The following is a 22,134-nucleotide window of genomic DNA, read 5'->3' on the forward strand; positions in this document are numbered from 1 at the left end:
TTGCTGTTTTTGTGATTATTTGTTGACTGATGTTCAAGAAGTTAATATAAATGGTTTTATATACAGATTTAAAAACTATTTTACATGTAAAAGTAAGTTTGTTGTCTATTTAGTAATGTGCCAATCTTGCCCTTCCTTTTATGTTGGATGTACGAGCAGAGATTTGTACAAGTATAAACATGCTGTTGAAATAGGCGATGTTAAAAATGCCATAGCTAAGCATTACAAAATCAGCAGTTACTCTGTGCACTTTACATTTTTAGTTTTAGAAGAAATATTTAATTATGAAAAAAGTTTTGATGCTGAAGATGAGTTATGCTGGTGAGACTGTATGTGGTTGAATGCCTGTTTTCCACCAGGGTTAAACAATAGAGATGACTTCGTAGCCTGTCTAAAAAGAAAAGGGCTCAAACACTGATCTAATTTGTTCACATGAGTAATGCTCAATATGTGATTGGTGCATGCACTATTTAAAATATCTGTTGTGTTTAATACATAATTCAGTCTGAGGAAGTCATTACAGCTTACTGTTTAATGTGTTGTTTATTAAATGCTTTTTGGGTAATTCCTGCCATCTTTTTTATTTTTTTTATTTGTGTTTGTTAAAAACAGTGACCATTTGTTTTCATCTTCTATAGAAAGTTCCAGAGCATCTTCCTGTGCCATGGTCTCTTCAGTTTCATCTGGTGTCATCTGTTGCTCTTTCATATGGGAACTCACTGGCCTATCACTCCACAACAAATTGCCACAGTTTATTTTTCCTTCCCTTGCTGTTCAACTCCAACTGAATATTTGTACTGGTTTCCTATAGAAGGCTCCAAAGTATCTTCATATGGCAACTGATCAGATGTTTCCCACTCCACTTATTTCTCCTTAATTTGGGGATCCATTGTTCTATCCTTCTGTAGTGTTATCTGAGTTAAAATTTCTACACTAAATCCTTCACTTCACAGGTAATCCATAACTTCAGTTTCGGTTTCTTTAGCTTCTCCATTACTAAAGCTCTTTTCTACTTTTCCTCTTTGTTTTCTTATTTTGTATTGTAAAATCTTCCATGTCTGGATGTCTTTGCCTGTATTTCTCTTCAAATATCTTTGGTGTTGCTTTTTTGCATTTATTAGTTTTGATTTCTCCTTTGCATAAATATTTCATCATATTAAATCTCTTTTTCTTTTCCATGTCCATATTTCTTCTTCTGAGGTCTCCTGCTCCTCACGTTTCTCCTTACTTTGAGGACTTGTTCCATCATGCTGTTATCCTGTGTTAGACTTTGTACACTAAATCCTTTACTTCACAAGTATTCCAAAAATTCAGCTTCTTTTTTTCTTTTTATTTCTACTTGACCAATCTTCTGTTCTACATTCCCTAGTTGTGATCTTATTATTTTATTTTGAAAATGTCCATATTTGTATGCCTTTTCCTCCATTTCTCTCTGAATATCTTTGGAGCTGCATTTTTGTGTTGATTCATTTGGCTTTCTCCTTTGCATAAGTATTGCACCATATCAGATCTCTCTTTTCCGTGTCCATATTTCTTTTTTATAACTTTCAAAAGTCTCTAGATTTTGTTCTTTATATCTTCACACTTACTCTGTTGCTTCATTTTCCAAACAGCCTAAGGATTCTTGGTCTATATAGTGTTTTTCATGGATCTGTTGTATTAATGAACACAAGTTTGCATTTGAAGCTTCTGTCAGTTTTTCTTGTGGAAATATTTTTTTTCCTCTAATTTCTCTTTTAATGTTTTCATATATCTCCTGTCTGGAAATTCTGGACTTCTTACATAATAGTAACAATACATAATTTCTTTCTTACCCACATAAGTCCACTCTATCATCTGTATAGCTCTTTTTCAGCCTGTCAGTTTTTGTGATTTTTTGTGGACTACCACTTCCTTCTACATTTGGGGGACCATCCTCCCCCTGGGCCTAACCTTTTGTAGGAATGTTTCTGTGTTTTGAGGATTCTACACTGTCATTTTTTCATGTCCTGGCACCAGTGCACATACCAGGATTGGGCACTTTATTATTCTGAGTCTTGTGCACCCAGCTATCTTTTTTTATTTTTTTTATTTTTAACCTAATTCTGCTCGTGATATAAGCTGTATAAAATACAGTCTGTATATCAGTGTCATCTTGGTGAGAATTTGTGAAAACAGGATCCACCTCACAAAGGTGCTCACCAAGACTTGAGGATGAATTCAGTTTCCAGCAGTAGTACTATTCTTTGCTTGCTGATTAATCATCTCTCCATTTGAAACCCTATAATCTCCCCTGGATCAGTATAGGTGGCTCCATTTACAATGAGTTCTGCACACACTTGTATATTGCCTTTGAGGTTGTGAACATAGCTAAAGAATGCCTTGTGGTTGTCCTTGGCCTGGGAGGCCAAATTTACCTCAGATTTGGCTTTGAGGTGTTTGTTTAGTTTGATGAGAATACTTTTTTCTTGCTGGGTGCTACATCTAATTGCCATGATTTTTTTATACAGCCTACTGAGGTTGTGATTTCACCAGGGTGGCTTGTTTTTTGAGTTAGTTCTGCACTTCTTTCTGGTGTGTACAGCTACCTCTATGTAGCCATTAACATATTTGTATATGTTTTTTGTTAACAGTTCTGCAGAGGCAGCAGTGTTCTCGGGGTTTATAGAAGCTTGACATTTTGCCAGATTCTCACTTAATAGTAGGAAGTTAGCCTTAGAGTAGTTCCTGAATATTCCAGGGTTAGCTGGGTTTCCAGGTTTTATTTTTCTTCAAAGACCATTTTGTGGTCTGACATTACCTAAGAAGACATTTACACTAGATGTTGTGCAGCACTCTCCCATATTAGTGAAGATCAGAACCAGGTATGGATGTACCCCTGGATGGTGTATTGACAATCTGGTCCAGGGAGTTTGTGTTTACAAAATCCAGGAAAATTTCTGCCTGTATGTTTGATGGCATATTTGATTCCCAGTTCACAGTGGGATATTTAAAGTTGCCCATGAATATGGTATTGGGTTGGATGGTAAGTGTTTCCAAAGCAGTTTAAATACATGACATGGGTTTCCTGGGACATAGAGGGGGACCTATAGTTTGCAAGGAAGTGGAACTGGATTTTGCCTATGGTGATTTTTAACATAGAGAAGCCATATGCATTGTCCTGTTTAACCAGCCTTGAGGTATATTTATTTTTGATGTACATCGAGACACCTCCACCTTTAGTCCCTGTCTGTGTAGTAGACGGTCTAAATTTGTTGAAGGCATTATAGCTTTACACTGTTGGTGTGCTGTTCACGGTTTTAAACCATGTTTCAGTGACCACACAGATGTCAGCATTCTCTAGGGTGAAGAGAGCATCTAGGGAATGGAGGTTTTTGTTTAGACTCCTAGCATTGAGTAGTAACACCTTTACATTTTCTTGGTTTTTATTTACTATGTTGGAAGCACATTCAGTTTGACATTACTTAAAAAAGACACTATAGGGGAGGGCAGTTTTTAGCTAATATTCTAAAGCCTAGAGGAGAGAGGTACAGACCATCCCTGGTAAAGCAGTGTGGTCTGTTGACCATCTCCTTCTATGCTGACAAATATTAGACCCCCTTAAAATGACACCAGAAACTAAGCCAATTATGAAAGTCAGTCATCTTTTGTTCGGGTTGTGGCATCATCCTTAAACAAGGTAAAATACTGCTCAATGCTAGGCTCATACCAGCCTGGGACACATATTCAGACAGCTCCATGATGTCTGTCTTCATATAGTCTAGGGAGGTATGTCTCAGGTCATTTACACTCACATGGACTATGACTCAGTTATATTGGTGTTTGTTGTCCAGTAACTGCATGTGTAATGTGGCAGATCCTGGTCCCTGATAAGCAACTGACCATGCCTTTCTCCTTACTCAGCCTGGTGAAAGGGACATCAGTATGTCTCACACTGGAGTCTCCAATGACCAGAATGTTGGATTGTGTGGCAACTTGACCTATGGGCTTAAAAGTAGAGGCTTCATAAAATGGGGGTATATGTGTTGACATGGGTGTTGTTTTGAAAGAGTGCATTCAGGGTTGCTGAGGGTGTTTGTTTTATGTATTTAATCTAGGAGAACTTTGGGTTTTAGGAAAGTTACATTTAAGTGCCTCAAATATATGGGTCTATGTGGCTGCTTTGAATTGTGTGTGACGGGTCCTGTGTGTGTGCGCTACTGACAACTGTATTGACATTATGTGAGAGCTTTGCCTCCAGTGACATTGTGTAAATACATCTGTCACATCGGTAACCATGAGGGAATTTCTACATTGCCTCGTGATGCCCATGTCCACCAAGATAGTAATGGAAATAATGGCACAATTCATATCCATGGCAACAGACCCTTTTTTATTGATTATACAGTTGCAGTAAGAATATCAAGTAATGTCAAGAGTACCCACCTTGCAAGTCTTGTGGCAGTGCTTGTCACTGCAAACTAGTTGTCTGATTTGCAACTACGAATCAATGAAATTTCAATGGTGGAAAAATGTCAACTCAAGGTGTCTGTGTCTATACAGGGCACTGCCAAACACTTCAGGGGAAACTAATAAGTAGATCCGATGGTGAAGCAAATCAAGCAGTACTTACTGAAAAGGATGAAGTAGCTTGCCAAGAATGATGAAAATAGGCCACAGCTTCACCCTGCTGGGATACAGTGGTCCTTTACTTCTTCTCTGACCAGAAGCAAAGCAGTAGCACCAATCCCAAGATAAGAAGCAGATCACAGCCTGTTTGTTGATCCACAGTCTTATCACAGATGATGCAAGTGTCTGTAGGATTGTTGTAACCTTTTCCTGGTAGATGCCTTGAATAGAAACTAGACCAATCAGGAATGTCAAGCACAGACACTCACTGCCCAATCAGAAACAAGAATCAATGCACTCTGCTGCTTCTCTCACCAGGAGCAAAATATAAGCACAAATTCCAAGCTGACACCTATGAGGCAGTTATTAGACTTTCTGGTGATCAACAGTCTCCAGGAAATACTGTATATATGCTTCTTCTCTCCCAGGAGCAAAACAGAAGCACTACTCCCAAGATGACTACTGACAGGCAGAGTGTGGTCTCTCCAATAATTTGTGATCTTTGTGTATATGTCATAGATTTTAAAGGAAAGATGGAAAATGAGTTAATATCCTAAGAGCTGCCATGTACACTAAGCATTTAAATATGAAAAGGGGGTAACTTAAGATTTAGCTATCTAGGTGGAGAGCCACTAATTTTAAAACAGCAAGATAGATTGGAAGGGGTGGGCACTTTATATTCTGGTTTTGTGCAATGCAATGGGATGGCCAATAAATTTAAATAGTTGAAAGGGACTAATTTGACAAAATGATAATTTTGTGCCTACTCACAATAGCCAATGAAAGAGGATAGAGAAGAAGACATGTGGTCAAATTAATATAAGGGACAGGCAACTAGAAAGGCAGTTGAGTTCAAAAAGACAATAGCACCAAGGTGGGAGGGTGAGGAAAAACTTAATTTCTGTATGATTCACAAGAGACACAGCTGTGGTCTATTTCCTACTTTAAATATGCAAGTAAAAGCAGAATACAAGTAAAACAAAGCGTAAAGAAAATAAATCACAATATACAAAAATAGAAGCCAATAAAGCAATACAGAATACAAGAAAGCAAAAACAAGCTAACCTTTCCCTCACAGCAAGTTGTGGCAGAGTCTGGATGAGCTTTTCCAGTAAAGCTGAATATCCATCCTAAAATCCTTTATCAAATTCACATGCTCAGTTCTTTCCAAATGTCTTACCTGTATCATTGCTATTCACTCTGCAGTTCTTTACATAATTCAGTGTTCTTTCCTTTTTTTCTATACCTACCAGACTATTCATATTCTGTGATAATATGGAAAGTGCTGCCATTATGTTCAGAAGTTATTATTTCAACTTATTATTTGTGACAGCTTTTTTAGATGTCTATTTCCACCTTTTGTGATGCATGCACCCACTAATGTTTGGTAGGTCAATCTTTTATGCAGTTATTTATTGTCGCTTCCATTTGAATCTATGTCACATTTTGCAAGACATTTTGTTTTAATGAAAACCCTCAGAAAATGCACCCTAAGAACATTCCCATAACCTGTTAACTTAATACAAACACACAAAACTGTGTACATTTTCATATAATGAAGTTTAACCCTTCTACTAGAAACAATTACCTTAAATAGACAGCTGCAGATATAGGCACTATCTGACCTAAATTTAAGGTTATTCATGTTAAGGTGCATTTTATTGTCTGAGCTCTACTCACACTAATTGTGATCTGTCTGTTTTATTTCTTTATCTTTATTCCCCTCCCAGATGTGAAAAACAGCTTGAATGCTTTCAGAAAGCATTAACGTTTAGCTTTAAGGAAACCAGTATTCTGGTTTTTTATTGCCCGATAATCAGCTTGTCTCCATGGAAACACTGGAGAAAAAGGAAAATAAAGTAGCCTTCAGCTGCAGGCTCCTAAAGATATATTGAACATCTATTCCTAAAGAAAAACTTCAGTTGCACTCAGTGTTCACTTATTTACTTGTTTCCACTTAAAACTTGTTTAATATTAGATTAAGCCAATGATCTTAATGATGACATTCACCTATGCAAAAGTAAAGAAAGCATATCTGCTCCATATATATTATATGTGTACTTTTACATCCCATCCCCCATCTCAACAACCCAAGATTGCAGCTTATTAACTTAATATTGCTTTTGTCCAGTCTTTTTTTCTCTTTTTTTTTGCATTATAATGCCTACATTTATTAATACCAAAAAAGAGGACTGAAAGAAAAAAAAAAAAATCTGTTTACTTTAGTATTGTTTATCACATACAACAATAACTGAAAATAATGTGATATATAACATGGAATTTATATTGGTTACTTACAATTACCATTTCCTTCTTCTTCCCTTTTCCCTTAGTTTCCATTCAAACATTAATGACATGAATTGAAGCAAATGTCTTTTAATCCATAACAGACTTAAAAAGTCAACAAAACTCCATTTGTGCCATGTTTTCTTGTGCAGCTATATTTCAGAAATGTGATTGATGTTTTGTAATCACACATTTATTCAATAATTTCCATGTTGCTTGTATTCTTTCTGTTTATCTCCCTCTCCAAACTCCAGACAGTGGTTCAATTACAAAGTACTCTGGATTTTTCTACTCATCCCCTGTGCTTTTTATCTGTCCATCAAGCATTTTCCTTTGGAATACTGGAAAAGGTTTCACTGGCAAAGTCTCCCTTTGAGCTTTATTATCAGAAGAATGAGGAGCAGAGTTCCCTTCTGCTTGCTGGCACACTTTTTGTTGGACAGACTTTTGAATTTCCTCCTTAGCTTGTTCTTCATCAAATAATGACTTTGATCTAACAAGAAAAAATATTCTGAAGACAACTGGATACAGCCGCTTAAATTTCACATCCACCTCTCGACATTCCCTGATTGCTGGAAAAAAGTTGCTTCTCTTTTGCCAGGTATGCAGCAAATATTTTTTTCTGCTGGTAGGATTGCATCTTTACTAATACAGGTCTTGGCTGCTTTCTCATGACCATATTTAGAGCATGCACACAATGTGCTCTTTCAATTAACAAATCCTGCTGTGGAATATCAGTCCAGTTGCTTATTTGTGCCTTCATAAAATTAATGCAGTCTGTTCTTTCCATTTTTTTCTGGTACAGCAGAAAATCGTATGTTTTCTCTGTGATATCTGCTCTCTAATTCTGCCATTTTTTAAACATCTCTTCTTGAGCATTCTTATACTCAGCCAGCCTTTTCTTCATTTTGATCTCTGATTTTTGTATTTTTACCAGTTCATCTGAATATCTGTTTAAAGCATCTTCCATTCTTTTCATCCTTTTGTTATTTGAGTTGATATACTTCTTTGATGTGGATTTGTTTTAATCAAATTTATGTACATCTGACTTATTTTTTCTTCTCGATTATTGGAAGCCATGTTCTGCACTAAAGCTGGAGCTTGAACTGCTTTTTTTTTGCTGATCAGCTGTATGATTCTTCCCAGTCATTGTGTTTTCTCTTCACCTTTTCTAGCTAATGTTCTTTCCGGCTCTCTGAGTTTCTTCTTTCCTGGCATCCAGGCAGTGTACTTACTAGCCTGTAACAGAATTTATTAAAATGACAGCATTCCAGGCCATTATCTTCCAGTTTCTTTTTTCACACTGGGAGAGCTAAAGTTAAACTGTTGATCCATGTATAGTCATCATGGAAGTGACTCAATTTAAACATTTTTTGTTCTTACTAATATTTATAAAAAATCATGATGTAAATTGCATGTTATATTGTAAAGCAGTCCTGTATAGTTTGCAATCAGAGGTATTTTCAATGTGAAGTGAGAGAGTTTTATCAGTGACTGCTGTATATGATAGTGATTCTACACTTTTTAGTTGTAATTTATCCAGGCTTTATACTTTAACAATGCAACAAATACTGCAAAGAAGCAAGTTAAAATTAATATAATGTTGTGATCCTGGGCTGCTGGGAAATATAAGAAGTGTATTCATCTTATTGTATATAGAGAATTAAAAGAACAATTTACCCTGTTTTAGAAGTGAATGTCCCTACTAATGCCCTTAGTTTAAGCAATATACGAAATTTTCAAACAGACTTGAAACCCAAGAGAAAATGATGAAATGCATGAAAATGGTAGTTCTTTCTTGTATTTACAGAGTTACTGTGCATTTTCTTTTCCATTAGCACATTCTTTTAGATGGACATGAGCCTGCAGGTGCAAGCAATTAATAATGAGAGATCTGAACAGAGTGGTCTGAGGGAAATCTAAAAGTGTTTTTCTTGCATTTGCAAACATACTTGCTGTTTTTTTTCTTCCATTATCACCTAATTTTCTTTGGATACAGGGAGCCTGCAGGTGTAAGCAATTAATCCTGAGAAACCTTGTGTTGTCTATGAAATCTACAAAGTATACCATAACTAGCATTTAAAGGGATGCTGGCAAAGAGATCACTGAAAGGAAATGAAGTTTGAAACTGTGGAAAGTGAACAGTTATACAAATGGTTGCCTCCCAGCATCTTTAATACTTATTTAAGGGTAGCCAGTGTACATTTTCTTAAGGTTAAAAGAACCATGCAAGTTGTTTTTCACAAATGGTAGGGGAATAGAGGAAAGATGAGAACAGATAGCAGCCTGTATAAGTGGAAACACAGGATCTAACACAATTTAGCATGGTTAACATTAGCATTAGTATAGGTAATGCTTGTGGGTGCACCCATCAGTCTGGAGGAAACATCTATTTGGAGAGGTAAACTTTCTTTTTGGAAAGTGTATACAGTTTTGCATGTTGGTGTGAGTTAAAAGAGGATGGAGTTTTGAAAATGAATGTTTATTTTTGTTTCTTGAATGATTTATTGAAGTAAGATGTCTAGATAAAGGTGACATGGGTTCAAATAGAAATGAGAAGAAGCAACTGCATACAAAAGCAGTCCATGAAAATTTTGTTTGTACCTGTGACCTGCAAGCTAGAAGCATATATTCAAAAGACCCGTCATGTATAATATGTGTGAGTAATAGCTTTTTATCAGAACAACTGCAGTGTGAATATTAACATGGAATATAAATTGCCATATAGTTATAGAACGAAAAAGCAACATGTTTTAAATTATATAATGAAGCATGAGGTGCAAATAGTAATATTTTAGGAGATGCATTTGGATGGAAATTAGCATGCAAATTTGAAAAGAAAGGACTTTTGTGTGGATATTCAGCAGAATGTTATAGTCAAAGGAAGAAGGGAGTAATAAATAGGGTAGAAAAATATAATAATGGTAGATTTGTGATAGTAGGGGGTCATTGGCAGGAGAGGTGGATTATGCTTGCATGTATTTATAATCCACCAAAAACTACTATTCTGGAGTTTAAGATACTTTTGTGAGAAATAATAAGCTTTCAACAGGGAACTAGACCCTGATTTGCAATAGTGAGTGTGTATTAACAGAGGGACCTATAAGGGAAAATATAACAAAGGATGATACATTTATAAAAATGTGTATGAGAACATTTGGTAAAAGATGTGAATTCAGTAGCAGAAATTCAAATACAATTTGCATATTATTCCCTAAGATGCAATAGCTAAGCTAGATTGGATAGAATTTGCATTTCCCAAGAGTATGTCTATTGAGAACCATCTAATATCAATATCAGCTGTTGCACTAATAAAAACTAAAATCAATATGCAGGGTAATGGTGTAAAAATGAGATGCTGGTGCTTTCCTACTTACCTTGTAAAAAGAGAGGAATTTAAGAAATGGGTAGTAGATAGTATTTGAGAGTGATTATGGAAGACAAATTACTTCAGAAGGGAGAGCTACTAATTGGGAGAAAATGAAAAAGAAGCTTAAAACATGGTAGTGATAAGAAAGAGATACAGGAAAGAAGTAATACAAATTATTTAGAGGGGATGATAAAGGTTAAACTATTGCAGAAAAGGGCTAATCTCACAGATGAAGAGGAGCAACCACAAACTGATAAAGTGAAAATAGTAGTGTATCTGCATAATATGCATCAATTTAGAAAGGCTGCTGTTAAGCAACTATTTTTGGATAACATCAGTAGACTACAAAAACATTTAGCACAATGATTTAGACAACAGAAAGTAGAAAGAGTTATAGCCAAACAAAGGAAACTATAACAAGAAAAATATCCAGGGTCTAAAAAGGCATTAGAGACAATTCAGAAATTTTATGAATATTTATATAAGGTAAATGAATGGAGAAGTCAAGAAAAGGCACAGATGGAAATATTTATGGAAGACTTAATTATGCAAATGTTAGAGTTAGATGAGATTCAACAATTAACAGCTAGGATAGGAACAAATGAGTTAAAATGGCAATGTTTAATCAGTCAACATGGAAGTCTTCAAGAACAGATTATACATTCTAGGAAAGCATCCGCTGACCCCATTACTGATCTACTTACTGCACATCAGCAAGTCAAATGGCATCAGAAATACTCAGTCTAAGGATCTAAACCTATTCAGCAACATCAACAGAATGGTTAGGTAGGACAGGTATATTTCGCAGAGAACACTACTGTTATGGAAAAGACTCCCCATCCAAATAAAACAAAGTTCATCCCCTTTCCAATTTCAAACACAACTTAGAGCCATGGATGGGAAACAGAAAATTTGCTTCAGGACTTTCCACTGCACTACTAATGTACAGATGCAACTCCTAAATGCTTTATCCCATGCATGGGTCCCCTCAAATTATCTATGGTATGATTCAGTTATTCTCTTTAAGGGTAATAAATAATTATTGACCATGGGATGGGTAAGGTCAATCTATAACCAACTTGGATGGGCTATTTTGAGTACAAAAAGGGAAACTGACTAGGATTAAAATGGTACATAAGGGCAGCTACCCCAGTACTTACCTATGAACATATAAACATATATTCCTGTAGAATTTCTTGGAAAATTCAAGAGAACACAGTGATAAAGATTGGGAAGGTTTTGTTTAAGAATATTTTAAATGGAGGAAAATACTAGAATTTTAAAAAAAGGCTGCAGCGGTTGCATAACCCCCCCCAAAAAAAAAAAAAAAAAAAATATATATATATATATATATATATATATATATATATATATATATATATATATATATATATATATATATATATATATCCTTCGGATCCCACTTCATAGAGACCCATTTCAATTTTAAACATGATTATAAAGTGTTTATGTCCATATTTAGCTAAAAAATAGCAAAGATGTTACCAAAGTTGCAAGAGATTGGTCAATGTGGTTTTGGGGTAAGGAGACAAATATTTGTCAATAATAATGGAACAATGAGTTATTGTTGGTGGCTTTTGACTCAGGGAAACAATTTGGTTAAATCAGCTGGGATTTTATGACTAGGGTGATGGTAACATTTGTATCCCTAACAGAATAATAGGCTTAATAACAAGGATATAGGAAGTGTTAGAGCCACAAATGAAGGTGGGAGGGTGCCTCTTTGACAGGCTGCATTTAAACAGAGGAACAAGGCCGGCATGTCCTCTTTCTCTTCTGTTATTTGCCTAACATTTAATGTCAATAGCAAAGAAAGTAAGATATTTATCAATTCAAGAATATTACTTGTGTGATAATCAAGAGAGATTTGCTTTATTTGCATGTGATATTTTATACTTGACAAATGTAGATAAGAACATTTCAGTGTTATGGCACATTTTTAAACAGTTTCAAGTCTTTTCAGAATATAAAATAAATGAAGATAAAACAAAAGCTATAGTGGTAAACTTATGCACCCACACATGAATTGATTCAGCAATATCCATACTTTTGGGGACATAACAAAATGGAGTATTTAGCTGTATAGATTAAAAAGGAGCCTGTTATGTCAGCTAAGGATATGTGGGAATAGGCTAAATAAAGGACAATACAAATGGATAAGGACAGTATGATTTGAGCAATGAAAATTCTTTTAGTCTATTAATTCTTATATAACAGGTCATGTACTTTTTATTAACCGGAAAAGAGGGCATAAGCTAACTGGAATACGTTGATTCTCCACAGAAAACAAAGGTAGTTTATGGTTATCTGTTTTGAAGGGGTATTTTAGAGCTACACAATTAAGATTCATATATATATATATATATATATATATATATATATATATATATATATATATACACACACACACACACACACACACACACACACACACGCTCACATGCACATATAAATGCAAACAGAAAGTTACAAAGGGGGGAGTTGAGAAATAAAGAAAGGCTAGGATTTTGGATGCAAAGAATACAATGGAATTCGATTATTAAATGCTCAACTTTGCTGACCTTTTTCTCCCTGTTTATTGCCCTGCTATGAATAAACAACAATACAGCATTTAAAATATTTTAAATCGACTGTTTCTCTCCACTAGAACAGTACCTTACTGTACTGTGGTAGATTCACTTTCAAAAAACTTTTATCCCGTCCTGGAAAAGCTTGCTGCTTAAATGACTACTTTCATTGATGTCATCAATGCCAATGAATACAGATAGTTTTCTGGCCAATTCCTTCCCCAAACTGACATCACTACGACTGTCCTAAAAACCCACCCATGCTGTGATGTCATAGCTCCGTGGTCCTACCCCTACCCATACAGAAAGTAAAGGCTAGAATAAGGAAACAGTACATGAGTCAAGTCTCCTGCTGTGAACTGTCAATCACAGTAGGTAACAGCTCAAATCACCCTTAGCATTTTGACAACATGAGAAGTTAGGTGGGAAGGGGGATGGGAGATGAGTCAAAGTAGTACAATTCAGGCTTCACAAAAGACTGCAATTTAGCCATTCCAAAATAAAGCAGTAAAAAGCACTTTGAAAGTCTGTTCTGTGGCATTTGCACTGTTTGTGTTTTAAGTAGTTATTGAACAGCATGAAATGTTACTTAAAACTAACTGACTGAAAGCAGTGTATGCATGTAGAATCAATGCAGTGATAGGAGCTTTAGGAAGAAAGAGGCCTGTGTTATGTAATTTTTTACAAACAAGCACTGCGTTGTGGGATACCTAGAGGCAGACTAAACAATCAGAATTACTTCAAGATGCCAGACCCCATGTGGTCAGACTCAGAAATTATGTATTATCATATATAAAAACCTGTAAGTAGTCCCAGAGTGGTGTTAAAATGTAGGAAACACCAAACCATGATGAATTAAACATGTTTTTTGAGTCTGTGTGATGGTTCTGTTTTAATCAGAATAACGACAATCATACAGAAAATTATATTCATAAAGTTGCTCAATTTGTTCTGAGAACTAAGCCAACATAGGAACGGAGAGAGGAGTAGAGGTATAGAAAATAGGTAAGATGAGGCTAGAATTTACTGTAGGAAATTAGCAAGTGAAACAAGTTATTGGGACTAAATAACTCAGGAAGGCAAGATAATAGAATAGGAAGAGGATAAACAGAAGTTTGGACTGCATGTTAGAGACTCTCTTCCTTATTAGGGACTGAAAACAGGGTAGAGGCAAAGAGAAAGCGATAGGGACGTTCAAAGTGAAAGACTACCTTTGACAGTGTTTTTATCTGAGTCTATAACAGATGCTGCTGTTACAAAAGTAAAATTGGAAAGACATATAAAATATTGTATAACCACTATAAGAATTAATAAGAGGAGGTTAGGAAACATTGGAAAAAGAGAATGGAAAGGCAAATTACAAAGGAACAATGGGAGGACATCTGTATGGCTTCCAATAATGCAGCAAAGTCCATACAATTTAGGATTTTTTGCATGGAGGTATTTGTACAGCTATTTTTATACCAATGTAGACGTCAAAGGATTTTCTGCAGGGAAATAGCAAATACTGTTGTTTTGATGGAAAAGACAGATCTAATGGGAACATGTTTTTGGGGACTATATTTCCCACAAAGTACCTTGACAGAAATATTGGGAGCACAAATAGTTGCAACTTAAGAACTGATTCTTTTGAGCTGGGATATTGGATCTGAATTACCTAAATATAGTAAAGCCTTACCAAGTTTAATGGTATTGGTTGTTAAAAAAAAGCAGTTATTAGAAAATGGAATTAAAAGTCTAAACAATCTGTAATTGAAGTACTAAATATTGCAAAGGGCATAAAATAACTTGAGATAGGATCTTTAGAATAGGGAAGGACCAAAACTCATAGACATAAATGGAATGTGTGTGTGAACAATAGATGCAAAACTATGTTCAGGATGAGAAGTGAGGTTTAAGAGAATGTAGGAATTCAGCAATTTATGTAATGTTGGAGTGAATGGAAATTGTTAAAAAGAAATCACATGCATTCTGCATGAATGTAAACTCACATTACTGTTTAAAACGAGATGATTTAGAAAAGATCTTAAAAATGAGTGTTTTCAATTACAAATAATAGAAGTAAGTTAGGCTAGGAGTCTGCTTCTCACTCAGAATTTAAAAATAATGTATGAAAGAAATGGATAAGGTCTGAAGTAGCAGAAGTAACCAATGAGTATGGCCAGCTCCAAAATCCTTACATTTAAACAGATCTACCAGAATTAGCACTAAAGTGACCAAAAGCTCTTTATATGTAATAAACAATGCCATCTTTTTGGTAAGCCTATAATGAATTTGTCCAAACTTAAGAGATTACTTGGTCACCCTAAAGCCTCCCAACTGTCCTCTTCCTTGGTTCTGGTCTTTTTTATAACAAAAAGGGGATGATTTCTTAAGAGCAAGTATTAGCACCTTCTAGTGTCATCATCATTGCCTGCTTCTCCACTGCTGACAATACAGAGATCATTGTGGTAGCTCAACTTCTCCACAAGAGATTCCTTTTCAGCAAAGTTTCAGTTAGGCAGGTTATGGGTCTTTTTGTCAGCCTGACTATGGTTCTTGTTCACCAGGAAAAGGATACTCCCTGTTCTTTAAGATGTCTGCAGCTCTTATTGCAATACCATTGGCTCACATTTTTAACTTTGATTTAGCGTCTGATGTTAATCCTTTCTGCCTGAAGAGCACTAACATTATTCCTCTTCCCAAATCTAACAATCCTTCCTCTCCATCATATTTTCGGCCTATTTCTAACCTTTTAACCTTCCACTAAAATGCTTAAAAGGATGCTCTGTTGCCTATTGCTTGACTTTATAATAAGCATGGCCTGCTTAATCATTCTCAGCATAGTATTAGAAACAGGTCTAACTGTCTGAACTCACTGAATCCTACAGACACATTTATACCAACATGGGTAACTAACATTTGACTGGTGCTCTGTTCATGGATTACACAAGGTCTTCAACTTTGTGGACCATTCTCTTCTTATTAGCAAACTGGCTAAATTAGGGTTTGATAGAGGACCTCTCATTTACTTCTACTACTATCCAGTACTTTCAAAGTCTGCCCTGAAACTAGGCAGGCTGCGGCTGTTTTTTTTTTTTTTCTTCTTCTGTTCCGAGTAACTTTGCCGCAGGCCTAGTCCTTTCCTCTTTCTTCATTAATGACGTCATAGTAACCATTACAGGGTTGAATGCTACATGATGTCCTGATAACTTTATTTGACTGAAAGCTGATAAAGATGTCTAATAGATATAGAAGGTGCTAAAAGGTAACTTCGCTAAGGGTTTGGCATTGGATTAAGCTCAATAAGGTAGTTGTTAATAATTCTTGGATCCATCTGTGGTCCCTTAAGTCTGCCGAGCTGGAGTTATTTATTCCCGTGAACTGCTGTATTACTTGGGTTACTAAACATTATTACTAAAGTGTAATCCTGGACTGCGTCATTGCTTTACATAACATAGTAGCATAACTGCAAGTTGTGGACTTAACTGAATTAAAGATGTCCTATAAGCTTACAGGACTTCTCACAACAGTAGCCAGAAAGTAAATGGAAAAAAAACGTCTTAGCTTGTAAATTAGAACATGGTCTACCTTTAATAATTCTGGGATCCTGTTAAAGTACTTGCTTCACACCATCTTTAACAAAATGTGTCAATTTATATTCCTTACGGAACCTAGCCAACATCACTGCCTGATCCCACAAAAGGCAAACTGGTTTCCTGTTTCAGACAGAGCTACTCTTTCTCTAGCCACAGTGATTTTTTTCAGAAATCGATTTCCTTTCAATTTTTACTACATTTTGCTCATAAATTACTCAGCAAGGAGGCCTAATTATTAAAGGAGGAATGTGCATTTTTTAAAACTGTGACAACAGCCTGAATTTCTGTTTCAGCTGAAATTAAATATGATGAATGACTAGCATTTGTTTGAATCCCAACTTAACAAATACCCAGTCCTTATATTCATTTGTAATCAGTGCAGGAATGCAGGCTGTCTCCTCATAATGCCTAAATCCTTATTTTGTTCATTATTTTACACACTTGTTTTTATCTATTTATATGTCTGTAAGCAAGTGACTTGATTATCATTGTTTTATAGTGTTGCTTACTTTCTAGATTGTTCTGTTTCTCATATACTTTTGTTGAAATCTGATATAGATCTGTTTGTTTTATGCTTTTAATATTTGGCTTGGGGTGTAGCTGAACAGTGTCTTTGACCAATTGTATTACTTGGTTTTCACATAAATCAATAAAATGGACTAATAACTGGATAATCTTACCCTGGTGGGTCAGAATTAGAAAATACACCATAATTTATGTGTTTGGGTGTCTGCTTAGTCTGTCATCTAAATTTTAAACATCACCAGTCAGCTGCATGGAGTAGAGTGCTAGAACCCTGACTGTAACCAGTTGACCTTGAGGGTGAGAGTCAGTGTTTTATGATGGTTCACCCAGCCTTAAGGGAGGGAGTCAACTCACTCCACTGATACTGTCAGAGGCTGGGTATCCAAGCAGTGGACAGAGTTAAGGGCCAGGATTGATGCACCCTGCCTACCACCACCACCAAACAGCATTTACTCCAGCCAGTGATTAGATACATGCACAGAAGTGTACATGTATCAGTGGAACAAGCATTCTGAATGAATGCTGCCAGTACCATCATTCTGCTACAGACATAATAGCGGTGGTAGTCAGGCATGCAGACAAGCCTGTGATAGTCACCTAACTTATGGTCCCAGGAAGGAAAGGAGAGTGCATATAGTCAGCATTCAGGGAAAAAATATTAAGAAAGAAATAACTTTTAAACTTTACCTAGACCTAAGTACCACTAGGCTGTGCTAGCAAGCAGGGCTTATGTGAGCAGTATTTCACCCCCATACCCTCAGACTTGTAAAGCAAGGCCTATGTGAACAGTAGTACACCCCGATACCCTTAGACTTGTAAAGCAGAGACTATGTGAATAGTAGTACACCCCCATACCCTCAGACTTGTAAAGCAGGACCTATGCGAACAGTAGTACACCCCCATACCCTCAGACCCGTAATCATATTATCAAAGCTGTTCATATTCTAAGCAGAGTAGAGCCTACCATTAGCTGTCAGTGCAATTACTGACATGTGCAAGAAATAGCAATGACTTCAGGCATAAGTAGCCAGGGTCATCATTCTGGTCCCCTGGAAAACATCACTGCTTAGACCTTAATATGCAAGACTAGCTACCAGTTAAAAATCATAAGAGAAGACCTAATACTGTGAACCCTCCTGTCCAAACTTCTCTTCTTAACTACATGCTCCCCCACACACTAGAGGGCCAACTCTATTTTAGAGAGACTCCTAGGTCACTGCATTCCATTGTAGTTTTTTTTACATGTAATAAATAACAAAACATCATTAAGAGACAAGCCTTCTTATGCACTGCCTTCTAACAAGCCCAAAAGGATTAGAGGAAAAAGTGATTCCAAAACATTAAGGAACCATCTAAAAGTCATGTTATGTTAATGTACACATGTGAAGTCTATTAATTTTGCTGGTATAAATGAAATAAGAACCGTAAGAACACTGAAGTATTATTGTGCTGTGGAATATAACTATAACAGTGGGAAATGGTACTGTTATTAGTCTAGTACACTGAATACATCATCCCAGTAAATTGTAAGAAACTACAAATGCAATATATATACTGTAATTACTGTCCCTTTGTTATGTAGGTAGTGACCTACATATGTGTGTGTGTGTGTGTGTGTGTGTGTGTGTGTGTGTGTGTGTGTGTGTGTGTGTGTGTGTGTGTATGTGTGTGATATCATCACAACAGGCTGATACATGGTGATGCTATGTACAGTTATCCTAACCCTTAACAAACTCTAAACCATCCATACAGTTTTCATGCAGGCATACAGGAGTGGAATGCCAGGCTTTTTTCCTGGCCATCCCTCACCAACCCCAATCCATTTCTGAACCAAGGTCACTAGAGTTAAAGATGGATACCTTGTCTCTGGAGCAGTAATAGTAAGGTCTAATATTTTAAATTCCTGCAGAAGTGATTTGTCAAAAAATAATAAAAAATAAAAACACAAAGTACTCTTCTCTTAATTTTATAGAACAGCTGAAGATTTCCTTGCTACAATGTATGGTATACCACAGCAAACTTTTAAAGCTGTAAATATGAATGCTTTTAAATTCCAGACTATAAAATGCATATTTTTTTACAAATGTGAAGCTGAGCCAAAGGGGATGGTTACGTGACGGTGTCAAGGAGCTCCAAGCTATCAGGAAAAATGCATAAAGTTTAACAAGGAGCTAGTGCTAAGAACAGAAAGCAAAAACTAAGCAACGTCCGAATCACTGGCTTGGTTATCATAAGTAAGGATTTGTAAACCTGTTGCAATAACAAATTTTTCATGTTTCAGTAGTTTAAGAGCCTGTTAGACACCTGTATAGGAGAGTTTATAGCAGATGTGATTTGTTGGCATAAAAGAACTTTAGTTTCCAACCGCAATAATATATGAATGTGTCTATGTTGTCTGCGCATACAGTGTCCTGACAATAGTTAGATTCAAAACTGTGATCACAGTGCTTCAGCTTAGTGAAAAGAAATGATCATTGTCTCTACCACAAAATAGTTACCTGGATAATGTAACAGTATCCACTCTAAAGTGGAAATGTTAGCTAATTCAGCAGGTTTTGCACATTAAAAAATGTAGACATTACCCTTAAATCTACAAAGATGGCGTTAATGGTAATTCTGAAATTAGATTTCTGAAGTCAAGGCCGTTCCTAATGGTCCTGACCATAAAGCAAAGAAAGCAAAACATTTGTTAGATTTAGCTGCGTATAACTGTAAATTTATTCCCAACTTTGCCAAGTTACATTCATACCTAATGATTTGTTTATATCAAATTATTATTTGACTAAGATGAAAGCTGTGGACTGTTTTTGGCTAAATTACATCCAGCCCTTTTAGTAATATGAACACATGTACTGCAGAAAAAGGAAATAACCAGCCAACTGATACATAATTAGCTCATGTGTACCCACCCTTACATCCTACTTACCCGAGTAATTTAGATTTCAGAATTCATTGAGATTTAATAACAAAGTGAATCAAATAAAGCCATTTTAGACTATGAGGCAACACTTGTATTAAATACAAGTGCAGATTATTTTACTTTTGATGTACCATTGAGTCAGAAAAGAATGTCTTTGGGGGTCAAGAGGTCTGATACAGAAATCTTAGAAAACTACATGTTATGTGACGTGAAATGGAGTAAGACAGCAAAAGCCTGATTCAGAAACAGTATACCCCTTTTATATGAGGTGTTGCCTCACATGACCAAGAAGTACTGGAAGTAGACTGGAAAACATAGTATAGAGCCTTTACACATGGCCTCAGTCATAATGATTTACTGCTCATGGAATGCTTTTACAGAGGCCACCAATATCTACACTGATTAATTTCCTTCCCAGTCTTTAGTAATCAATGATCAAGGTGTCAGCAACAGGGCAGAGGTAATAATGAAGCTACCCATAAGCCATCATCGTGCACCAGATAGAGATCTATTGTTTCCCTTTCATTATGATATATTTCACAGTATTAAGTTTCTTTGAGTAGCTATTCCACACAATGTCTAAGGTAACTTTTTGAGGTATCAGACGACAGTTCCTCATGCTAAGACATAATATGCTGACTGGAAGGCCATATATAACTGATGTAAGTAGACAACTGACTGCAAAAACAGCATCAAACATACGCAAATGAAATTAGTGCCATTAGGAGCCATAAGAGATAATATGAAAGAATTAAAATGGTACCTTGTAGACTTTTCCAAATGCTCCATCTCCCAGTTCCCCTGTAATAGTCCAGGCTTCCTCAGGGTTAACATCCTGTTTAATGTTTTCATAGTGCTTGACCTTTTTCTTCTCTAATCCAAATCGGAAAATCTTCATAAAAGTAAAAAACGCCATCCTAACCTGTGGTGAAATGAAGTCCTACTCCTTAGGGGAGACATGTAAAGCTCCTCAAACGATGGTTCCAGACTTTAGCAAACAGTTAGGTATCCTACTTTGTATCATTCCAACCCAGAGCAGGATGGCTTTCTTCTGAGGCGTAGCTTACCCTTGTAAGATAATATGCCGTTTTAGATGAGCAAAGTAATGCCCGGTTACACAGGACATACAATATGAAAATACAAGAGTACAATAGGTACAAGGCTGGAGTACTGCCCCACTTCTCACAAGATATCTACTGTAAATCCTGCTGGTTGACAAAACAACACAAATGATAGCAATATTATTCTTCTGGAAGAAGCATCCTACCCTCCAAAACCATAGCTCAGGTAATAATACATGCCAATACGTTTTCCAAAAACAGCATCGAATGCTCAAATGTGTTCCAAATGAATGTTAGGTTATATAAAAAATAAAGTTATTTCACCATAATATTCAATCCACTGGAGTCAAAAGATATTTGCAAATGATTGTTTGAGAGGTTAGAGTGCACGTTTCCTCCTTGGTATGCCACTATATTCTTAACACGTATCAAAGGCATCTCACATAGACATTTTACAAATTTTCAGTAGATATATTTTCCTTTCCTGGACACCTTGTAAAGAAAATAAATCCAGCTTGCAGAATGTATTCATTTCTGTATGATTTATGAGATTGAATTTTTCCTCCCTAGATGGTAGTAGTACTCTGAGAAGGTCTGACTGATGCGTTACATTGTCACAACAGCCAGTCTTGAGCAGCAGAAAGGCAAAAGGTTTGATTCTGTCAGCATTTCTGTCACGTAAGTGCTGGAGACTGTAGTTAAAAATACCCCTCCCCAGCTCAACACAAAGACGCATGCAACAAAACAGAAGGTTAGAAGCACCTCTCTATTTCCTCTCTCTGGCCACAGACCTGCATGAAAATGTCAGAAGGAAAGATAGTATCACTGCATATTTAATCGCATTCTGTCAATGCTTATATTTCATATTATTTTAGAATAAACAAGAATGCTGGATCTTTGTAGCTTACCATAAAATAGTCTACAATGCAAAGGTAAACTTGCATTTTTGTTTTTATTATGTGAAAATAATATTTTGTGGTCACTGACTCCATCTAAAATAAAAAAAAATATATATTCAAAAGGTTCACAAAAACATTGCAGTACCCACTGTGACTCTGTCTCTTTCTTTTACACACACACACACACACACACACACACACACACACACACACACACACACACACACACACACACACACACAGTTTACCATCAAAATCTTGAAGGCAAAACATTTTTTAAGCAAAAGTCTGAACTACAATGTCAAAAACAAAAACAACGT

At 36.0% G+C, this 22,134-nt stretch overlaps 1 protein-coding gene across 1 annotated transcript in view; it reads right to left on the reverse strand.

The window, feature by feature from the left end:
* The window catches only part of LOC122811999 (serine/threonine-protein kinase 10-like), a 504,844-nt gene extending 483,303 nt beyond the window's left edge, over window positions 1-21,541 (reverse strand). Inside the window, exon 1 of the mRNA XM_044084213.1 lies at window positions 20,618-21,541. Within this exon, the coding sequence (XP_043940148.1) occupies window positions 20,618-20,770 (153 nt within the window). The 5' untranslated portion in view covers window positions 20,771-21,541. The remainder of the gene's footprint in view (window positions 1-20,617) is intronic.
* Between the last annotated feature and the right edge of the window lie 593 nt (window positions 21,542-22,134).

The sequence above is a fragment of the Protopterus annectens genome, chromosome 9.part0 (genome assembly GCF_019279795.1).
Source record: "Protopterus annectens isolate FY-2018-M chromosome 9.part0, PAN1.0, whole genome shotgun sequence".
NCBI classification, from domain to species: domain Eukaryota; kingdom Metazoa; phylum Chordata; order Ceratodontiformes; family Protopteridae; genus Protopterus; species Protopterus annectens.